The sequence below is a fragment of the Phaethon lepturus genome, unplaced genomic scaffold, assembly GCF_000687285.1.
Source record: "Phaethon lepturus isolate BGI_N335 unplaced genomic scaffold, ASM68728v1 scaffold3620, whole genome shotgun sequence".
NCBI lineage: Eukaryota > Metazoa > Chordata > Aves > Phaethontiformes > Phaethontidae > Phaethon > Phaethon lepturus.
This window is the reverse complement of record NW_010513867.1, coordinates 31982-41951: the sequence shown is the minus strand read 5'-3', so window position 1 is coordinate 41951 and position 9970 is coordinate 31982. Positions and strand designations below refer to the sequence as shown.

Here is a 9970-nt window from a genome sequence, read left to right as displayed (position 1 = left end):
GGGGGGGGGGAGATACTGCTACTCGGATTTTTAGGAAGGAGCATCTAGTTCTATTGTAACAGTCATTTTAAATTAGGGGGAAAATAAACCATACTGTCCAGAAGCCTTAGCCCATATTCCCTGCATAGGATGTGCTGCTGGATATCATTCCTTTCCAGGCACATGGTCTATTTGTAGTGGTGCCACTGAGGAAGCTGAAAGCAATGCATTGAGGTAGCTTTTTTCACCACTGCTGGGAAGCCTTGAGACAACTCTGGGTCCTTGACCTGCCCAGGAACCAGGGTTCAGTCAACCCAGTTGAAAACGAAACAAACACAAAAACCATTTTTTGATCCTAGTTCCTCTGCCCTGGATGCTAAGAGCCTTGTTTGAGAAGTCTGCAAAGAAAGTGCGTTTGCTCATCTGTGTAGTGTTTTGCAGGTGCAGACCAAATTAAAATCTCTCCTATTTTAGAAGAGATCCAGGTTTGCAGTTTGATTTGGGGTCAGATAATCTTTTCTAATGCTCGTGGTGAGATGTTTCCCTCCTGCTTGTCACACAGAGGGCTGCAAAACCAAGGTCTTAGAACACCAGTGGTTTTAGCATTATTTATGTAATTTGTTTGCTTTGAATCTGCCATTACTGATGTACACCTTGACTATTAGCGTAAAAAGACATCGAACTGGATGCGACAGTACTTCAGGTTAGTTGAGGAAGGCTGTGCAATACTGAAAAGAATTTTCCGTGTGTTCAGGTCAGGTCGGGGTTTGGATAGAGGAAAGTGAATGCTCGGAGTGAACAGTTAGACCTTTCTGCTTGTGTCCTTTTATGATTCATTTGGTTCATGAAAGATTCGGGTGTCTTTGAAGTGTCTGCAGCGTGTGGGGAGCTCGCTTTCCCTGCCTTTGGAAGAGAGCAGGGGGGAGGTCATCTCTCCCCAGCAAAGCAGGGCTGTGAAGAGAAGGATATAAACAGGGAGGGCTGGGCCCTTTTTAAGTCTACTGTGCTGCGTGAGATATTTGAAATTCAGGCAAAAGGCTATGTTGGTAGTAAATTGGAGGGTAGAGGATCAAGGGCCTAAGTAAAAATTGGACTGCACAATGGGGGAAGGCAGAAGGGCTGTGCCCGCTGTCAGGATCGTAGGCTGGCTCTTGCAGGTTGCTGCAGGACCAGGATGGAGCAAATTTCTGTTTTGTGGGCATTTTCATGGAAGGCCGTTACTACACATTGCTGTTTCTAAAGAATTCCACACACACACACCCCCTTTTTTTTTTTTCTTTTCATTTAGGTGATGGTGTGGGTCATGCAGGAGGTTTCATTTGAGTACAATGAAAAGAGCCCAGAGACTTGTTAAAATGGGTGGGAGAGATGTATAAGTTAAAAAATCACTCCCCTGTACTGCCTTTCATCAAGCTAGTGACAAATGTGCCTCGTGTTCCTGCTGGGCCAGGTTTGAAACAAATAGCCCAGGGGTGAAGGCAGGGAAAGAAAAGCCACCTAAGCAAAATAGCACAGCTGACACCATCATACAGGTTCAGTTATTTACTGCTTTTTTGGTTGTTGTTCTTTGTATGTAGACTTATAAAAGTAACCACTTTGGATGTCCTGCGTCATTTTCTTCTATTAAACGTATTACAAAGAACTGGGAGAGGGGAAAAATGTGTTATCTTCACATTTTAAGCTGGATCGTGTCAGCACTCTAATCCATTGCATCTTTACCCTTTCCTTTCTCCTTGCAGCAATATCCGTTGCTTCAAGATCGACCAGCCCTCGGCCGGTGATGCTTCAGGAGCGCCAGCGGTGTGGAGTCACGGTTACACAGAAGCGTCGGGCGTTAAGAACAAGTACGACCTGGTGTGGTTTGCGTTACACGAGCATCCTAGCAGCAGAGCGCCTCTATGCAGATACAAAGAAATCCTTTTTTCAGGGAAAGTTTTGGGGACGTTTTGGGCCTCACAAAGGCAGAGGCCATGCCATGACTCTGTATTTGTATACCGGGCCCCTGCCTGGCTCTCCACTTTGGTCTTTGTTAGGGAAGTTGCTAAGATACAAGTGTAACTGACACATTTTGTCTATGCAAGACTCCGGTACTTGCAAAAGATCCGAGTGTTTAAAAGCATTTTCCTCTTGGCAAAGCTTCTTTTATCTTCAACCAAAGGATGTTTACCAAGCAAATCGGAGATACTAAAGGAAGAGGCAGAATGGCCAAAACTCTGAATATTCATAGTGCGTGGAGCTCCTGTGACTAAGGCAGCACTTGACAAATAATGTACCAAGAGTCTGCTAGTCTCTGTGTTGCTGGCAATGTGATGAATCTTTCTTTGTTCCTTAAATACCTTTTTAGAAATCTTCTGCTACCTAGGTTTCCGTAGCAAGTGCCAGCAAGCCTTTACTGACTGTTAACTGATTTAATGCACAACTTGGTCATTGGTATGTTAAATCACAAGGATTGCTTTTGGAGGAGCAACCGCAGGTTAAACTGATGTTGTTTCAGAGATACTTTTCCCCCTGTTTCTACAAATAAGGGACTTGTTCACATGCTGAAAAGGAGGAAGAATCCTTAGGGCTTGGCTTGAACTTCCACTATAGTTCTCTTCACATCTTAGCACTATTGATGGGCCTGATTCTTTTCTCCACAGCTCAGAAAGCAGTCCTGAAATGCTTGTGAATAGAGGTGGCTAAAACTAGCGCTCACACCAGGCTGCATCTGTCTGATCAGAATGACAAGATAGAAACTAGTAGTGGGTAACAACCTTGATGTTCTCCTGCTTTGTTTTTTCACTAGGCTGTGTGTGGCAGCGCTTTCAGCCAATAACTTCTGCGACAACCGGGAGGCTCTTTATGGTGTTTTTGATGGTGACCGCAACGTGGAAGTGCCATATCTGCTGCAGTGCACAATGAGCGACATCTTGGCAGAAGAGCTGCAGAAGACAAAAAATGAGGAGGAATACATGATCAACACTTTCATTGTTATGCAGAGGTGAGTCTTGGACCCGAAGCCTTTTTTACCTTGCGTATGCTCACTGGGCAGCTTGTTCGCTTTCAGGTCAGACTCCTGTTCCTTTCTTGCTTCAAAAAAATGTGAAAGGGGAAAAAAAACTTGGTATCTGGCTACAGTGTTTTCTTTTATTGCTTGTTCTGTGAATATTGTCCTCTGTTCCTTTCAGGTGTGGGGAGAAAAACCCCAACACCTCTCCACCCAAACAAAAAGAAAAAACCCATCTGCATAGTTACAAAATGCTCCTGACTAAGTGGTGGGTGGAGGTTTACTCTTTTCTGGTATCTTCTTTAAGTCTCACGATTCACAATTGGCTGTAACCAAGTCAGTATGAATCTCTTGATCATCTTTTAAACTTCCTGACTATTACTAATTGCAAAGCCTGGGCTGATCCTTTCTGTTTCTCTGTGCCAATTCAGGTTATTTAAAGCTACACAGATATTTAAAACATGTAGTCTGACTCCTTAGAAGTGTCTATCTCCTGTCATCCCATCGGCCTTAGAATATTATTTGAGCAGGACCCATCCAAAGAGATTGTGATACGATAGCTGTGAGTGTAATAGTAGCTCTGTGTCGTGGTTTGGAAACCTGCGTGCATGCTGTTCTTGACAGAAGAAGAAATTGTGCCTGGGGACACACTGAGCGAAGGAGGAGTACGGAGGGAATTGAACAAAGGAGAACGAAGAGGTCAGGGAAACAAAGGAGAAAGCAAATAAGCAGCTTAGGGACTGAGGAAATGGATCAAGTTAAAAGTATCGTTGCTTATTGTTCAATTGCTGTGCCTTTGGAAAGGAAAAATACTGCAGTTCTGATACTGGAAAAGACAGGAAGGCAGTAGGGTGGTATTGAGCCTTACAAACACCAGAAAGAAAACGCTCCCTTCCCATAAAGGCTTATAACAGTGCCTCCAACAGATAGCTGAGAAGGTGGTTGCCATAAACTTAAGATACTAAAAAATAATAACAAATTTGAGTATAGAAAGCACTTACTAAGTGGTTTTGTTTACTACTAATGCAATTTCACAGGAATGTGGCAGTCCTACAAAAAGCTGCCTTTTGGGTTTTTTTTTTGGTCTGAAGTCAAAATAAGCTAACCACTTCTTTGGAGAACCAGAAGTAGTATTCATTCCAGTTGCATTTAACCATTCATTGAGGAGGATTACAGATGATATGCAACACTCCTGAAGTGTATTTTTTTTAAATGAAATTTAAAAGGACATTGAAGCTTGGTTGGTTACAAATTTAATTGTGCATTCTTTCCCCAGAATTTTGAATCAATAGCTATACCTAGCCTTAATATAAATTTTAGTAACCTCTATAATTAGCTTTCTAATTACTGTAATTCCTAATTGCTATGGGAGAAGGCCCTGGTAAACAAGATCCTGGGAAGGATGGATAGTTTTTCACAATCTAGTATTGAAATGCATTTACGTTCTAATGACAGGATTCTGAATACTGCAGTTTTATCCATAGATCTTTTTTTCCCCACTATGACTCCTGCTAAAACAGCAGGCTTAAATATTTCCATGAATCTGTTTAACAGGTTAGTAACTGACAGGATAAATGAAAAGTGTGCATTCTTACAGAGGAGTTAACAGCCACTGTGCTTTTTTGGTCATCATTTGATACTTTAAGAGCATTATTCTGAAGACATCACAAAACAGTGAACCTCTGCCTTCTGCTTTTGGTCAAAACCAAAGTTTTTACAGTTAGAATTACTATTTTCATAATAAAATCTGTAGCTTCAGAAGCCAAAGACCCAGCTGGATAATATGAACCGCCTTTTTAAGCTCTACCTGTACTCATTTAGTAGTCCTCAGTACTTTTCTAACACTCTGTTTCCCTTGATCTGACCTTTAGAACAAACGACTTCAAGATGTAGAGGAAGAGAGACAACTGTGCAACTCTTAAAAGTGCAAAGATTTTCTGTTGTTGTTGTTCTAAAATTGAGCAGATTTGAGTATCTGCATATGTGTAAATAACACACTGCCCGAGAGTTGCACGTGATTTCTCTGCAGTGCTGCTGTAGTGTCACAGTCTTCAGTGGAGACTTTTGTTTCTGTCACAGTGATCCAATAGAGTCAGTGCCCTGAGTACTTGTGGTTGCAGAACAGCGGCTGCTTCTCCATAGTAGCCATAACACTTGTTTTCCAATTAAAGAACAATCACTGTTTTGTTTAAATTCCAGGAAACTTGGAACAGCTGGACAAAAACTTGGAGGCTCTGCTGTCCTTTGCCATATAAAACATGATCCCATGGACCCTGGTGGATGCTTCACGCTAACCTCAGCAAACGTGGGGAAGTGCCAAACTGTTCTCTGCCGGAATGGGAAACCTCTGCCTTTGTCCAGGTGTTACATGATGAACTGTGAAGAAGAACTGAAGAGGATTAAACAGCATAAGGCCATTATCACAGAGGTTAGAGAACAGTTCGGGACTGTTGCAACTTGCAGCTTCCTCGGAGAGTATTTACACAGCAATGCATGAAATTACATGTCAATTTTAGTAACCTCTAAGAGGTAGTGTTAATGGTATGGGTTCCACAGTTGCACTTTTCCCTTCAGGGTGATTCATATCATGCAATCACATTGCTTTTCCATTCCATTGCCGTGCTGGATTTTGGTTAGCTTCAGAGAATGAGCAACTGTGAGCATGTTGCATTGAAACAGGAAAGCAAACACCCTCCTCCTAAAGGGGAGAGGAATGGCCGTGTTGGAGCTGTCACAAAGAGCCTCACCAATCAAAAAGGATGAGAGGGCAGAGCACCTGGAGCAATGTCATCCTTCCCCTAGGAGATTCCTTGCTTCTGGCAGGCTGACTTCGCTGTCTGAGCTCCTATGTTCCCAGAGCTGGCCTTTGACAGACGGCTCTTGAGGAGAGCAGTTGCCCAAAAGGAAAATCCATCCTGTGCTCAGGAGATGAGAGAGGAGAATCCTCATGAGAGAAGAGAAAACTGTTTATTCCTTTCTTACATGCTTGAAACCACCACTGTCAATTTTGCTTTGCCTTGTGTGACACATGCATAGGAGTAGGTAAATAGTGAATCCTCCTAAGGGTGGAGGAAAGCGCAGAAAACACTGCTGTATGCCCATGAGCAGGGTGTGTGTCTGTGTGTGGGGGGGATAAGTCATGTGCCTATTGATCTTGCCAGGGAAAGATGACGTCTGGGATCTCAAATGTGACAAGTTGGAAGGGAGTCACTCCAACGTAGTGTGCCTCACCGAGGCACGCTCATTGTGGTGTTCGTAGAGGAAAAGGGAAATTTCTGTGCTGAATCTTAAGATGACTCACTGATTTCATGCATGTTGATGGCTTATCACTGCTGTCAGCCTTCTAATGGGGAAGTTAACAAGCCACAAGGTTTTTGTTTGGTTTTTTTTTTTTTTTCTTCTGAGTGGTTTTAAAGGGGAAGCTTTTTTTAGTCTTGGTTCACTTTTCTGTGGTTATGTGCTTTATAATAACCACTGCAGTCATCAGCTGGACCAAATGAGTGTAAATCTTCACCTTTGTTGTTCCCAAACACGCAGTGTGCAGCTATACCCAGCAGGCTGACAGATAGCCAGGCTTGCTCTTTCAGACACTTGCTCTGCTTATTCTGGCAGCTTGGATTCTGACCAGGACAGGATCCTGGGATTTGGATGTGCATGGGATCTAATTCTCAAATACGTCCACTTTTACTGACGTTTTCCCTTCAGATATTATTCCACCTCCCCTTGGAAATGTCCTATCTAAGTGGAACATAGTAAATAATTGGGGCATGTAAAATATTTCACTACAGCTCAGCTGAGAAATGCAGACTTGCTCTGCTGCATTTGACTTGCAGTCTTCATTTAGTCTTTTTTTTTTAAATGAACTTTTGTTTCCAAAGTGATGAGCCAAAATGAAACCTACTATTGTTACAGCTGCAAGAGAAGAGTCATAACTGAATGACCTGCCCCTATATCAAATGGAGCTGTGTGTGGCTTTGCCGTGTATAAAGCCAGATATCGTGGGTGGAGGAGGGATAAGTCTGACTCACTGGTAAAACATTAGCCCAGTTGGCTCTGGCAGCTGCAGGAGCAGAATAGATGGCTCTTTGTTGCAGAATTCTGCTTTGTTGGTCTGTGCATAGGTGATGCTCATGACAGATCAGTAGGTGTAGGAAGTGTAGCGCAGGATTGCAAACCAGCCATTCCTGTGCTCTAATCCCAGCTCTGTCACCTCCTTGCAAGCCACTTTACTTTTCTGTCGTCTTGTCTGTAAGTGGCAGTGTTGGGGGTATGTTGGTGCAAGGAGGTGCAGGTGCTGTGTATCCTTGTCTGCTTTGTTTCCAATTTCCTGTCCTTTCTGATTTCAGGATGGCAAAGTGAATGGTGTGACGGATTCAACAAGAATCTTGGGGTACACCTTCCTTCACCCAAGTGTTGTGCCGCGTCCTCACGTCCAGTCCATCACCTTAACTCCGCAAGATGAGCTCTTCATTCTGGGGAGCAAGGGGCTGTGGGACAGCCTCTCGATGGATGAAGCAGTGGAGGCAGTCAGAAACGTGCCTGATGCGCTAGCAGCCGCGAAGAAGCTTTGCACTTTGGCCCAGAGTTACGGCTGCAATGACAGCATCAGTGCTGTTGTGGTTCAGCTCAACGTGACGGAGGACAGCTTCTGCTGCTGTGAACTTAATGGGGTCCCACCCCCCAGCCCAGGCATTTTCCCCCAGTCTGTCAATGTGGTCATCAAGGACAGGCCAACAGATGCGCTTGGGATGCCGTCTTCAAGCAGCGGCATGGCTTCGGAGATCAGCAGTGAGATCTCCACCTCCGAAATGAGCAGTGAGGTGGGGTCCACGGCCTCCGATGAGCCTCCCCAGGTAGCCATGAACGAGAACAGCCCAGCCTACCCTGGGGAGCAGCGCTGCATGCTGCACCCCGTCTGCCTGTCCAACTCTTTCCAACGGCAGCTCTCCAGCGCCACCTTCTCCAGCGCCTTCTCCGACAACGGCCTTGACAGTGACGATGAGGAGCCGATTGAGGGGGTGTTCACCAACGGCAGCCGCGTGGAGGTGGACATCCACTGCAGCCGAGCGAAGGAGAAGCAGCTTCTCCATGTGCCGGTGGAAGCCAGCGACGAAGGTATCGTCATCAGTGCCAATGAAGACGAGCCCGGCCTTCCCAGGAAAGCTGAATGTTCTGCCATGGGCACAATAGGGCGCCGGCGGGGCAACGGTTCTGTGGCACCCCAGGAGAGGAGCCATAACTTGATTGAAGTTGCAACAGATGCGCCACTCAGAAAAACAGGAGGCTACTTTGCTGCTCCAGCACAGCCCGATCCCGACGACCAGTTCATCATCCCACCAGAGCTTGAAGAAGAAGTCAAGGAGATTATGAAGCAGCACCAGGAACAACAGCAGCAGCAACAGCAGCAGCAGCGGCAGTATCCGATGGACCACCTGGCAGACTACTACGATACACCACTATGACCCACTCTATTTAGTGCTCGGAAATAAACTAACAAGCAAGGAGACTTGAGTGCGGGACCCAGTGGGCTCGCATTACAGCAGGGGTTTTCCTTATCCTTTTCCTTTATATACTTCCTTTTCCTTATCCTGCCACTACAGATAACTGCAGCTTTTAAGTTTGTTAGGTTTAATATTCATTGACTTTCTTCTAGAGACGCTTGACTGGTAAAGTTTAAAATAGTTAACCTTCCCTTAACATATCAAGTGTAAAAACAAAAAACAACAACAACAAAAAAAAAAATAAAAAGGTTTAATATATTGCTGAGAAACAGATGATGATGTAATATTTTTTAAAATGGCTTGTTTGTTTTGTTTGAAAAGCAGGGCAGTAGCCAGTGCTAAATGATTTAAGTAATATTGTAATACTGTATTTCTTTGAGAGAAAAGGCTTTTTTTGGTCTTGAAAATGATAGACATTTGTAGTATATGGAGACTAACTCCTAGGAGTTGCTTTACTCTTTCAGGTGACTTAAGTCACTGAGATTCACTAATTTTCTCTGAGAGAACAGTTGATTGGGAAATTCCTGTAAATAGCTCAGTGTTGTATAGTGATGCTTACATGTTTTGTAGCCTTGGCATTAAGGACACAACCTGAAAAACTGACCTTTTTTTCTTAAGCAACTCTTTGGGCCATGGTCATTGAGCATAACAGACTGAGTGGCTGTGTACAAGTTAGCTAGAGCCAAGATGGTGTAGACCTTTTAAAGAAACCCACGTTTTCCTCTGGTCTTTTTCTTTCCTTACTTTTACAGACACATTTTGTTTGTGTTCCTTACTGCTGCCACAACCAGCATGATTGTATAGAGCTCATTTGCTGTAGAACATTTACATACCAAGAGTTATATTAAAGCCGAATGCACAAATGAACATGTCATAATTTTTGTTATAATAAATATGAAATTTACACCTGATGTCTGCTTTGATGTCTGAATAGCTGAGCAGGAGCTTTCAAACAGTAGCTTGTTGTGGTTCATCAGCATGCTGGTCAGTTTAAACCAAGAAGTGTTCAAACTTTTTCAGCTTGATCACATCTTTACACTAACTGCAGACGCTCATGAGTACTTCTAGAATTTAAAGGCCATGCAAAATGGCCTTTAGAAGATAGGAAACAACTCTGAGGAATTGACCTGTTTCCTTTTTGTTTTTCTCAGTACTAATTCAGCACTATTGATTTGCCCTTTGCCACAGGATTTCTGACAATACCAGAAGACTGAAGAGGAGCAGTCTGTGGCTCTGTCCTGCTGGGACCAAGTAACTGAAGACAGAAACGATGAAGGGATAATGCAGGCTAAGAAAAGGGAGAAAGAACTGGATACAGAGAGAAGAGGAAAATATAAGGAGGAGGTGGAAAAGTGAACTCAAGGCTACCTACATAAACTCAGATTTTCTCAAATGTGTTGAATGAACTCATATTCAATGGTAGTTTGACTTTGGTAGCAAAATGGCGCTTTTTTGTGATGCCTGTGGGAAAGGAGCAACTCCCTTGTTCAATATTGCCTCCAAC

General features: G+C 43.8%; 1 protein-coding gene across 1 annotated transcript in view; it reads left to right on the top strand.

Annotated features, from left to right (window-relative positions):
* PHLPP1 (PH domain and leucine rich repeat protein phosphatase 1) overlaps window positions 1–9377 on the top strand; it is a gene marked incomplete at its 5' end in the record, with an annotated part of 66284 nt that extends 56907 nt beyond the window's left edge. The window contains 4 exons of the mRNA XM_010291178.1: window positions 1719–1823; window positions 2765–2959; window positions 5165–5393; window positions 7312–9377. Coding sequence (XP_010289480.1) covers window positions 1719–1823; window positions 2765–2959; window positions 5165–5393; window positions 7312–8427 — 1645 coding nt within the window. The remainder of the gene's footprint in view (window positions 1–1718; window positions 1824–2764; window positions 2960–5164; window positions 5394–7311) is intronic.
* Window positions 9378–9970: the final 593 nt, after the last annotated feature.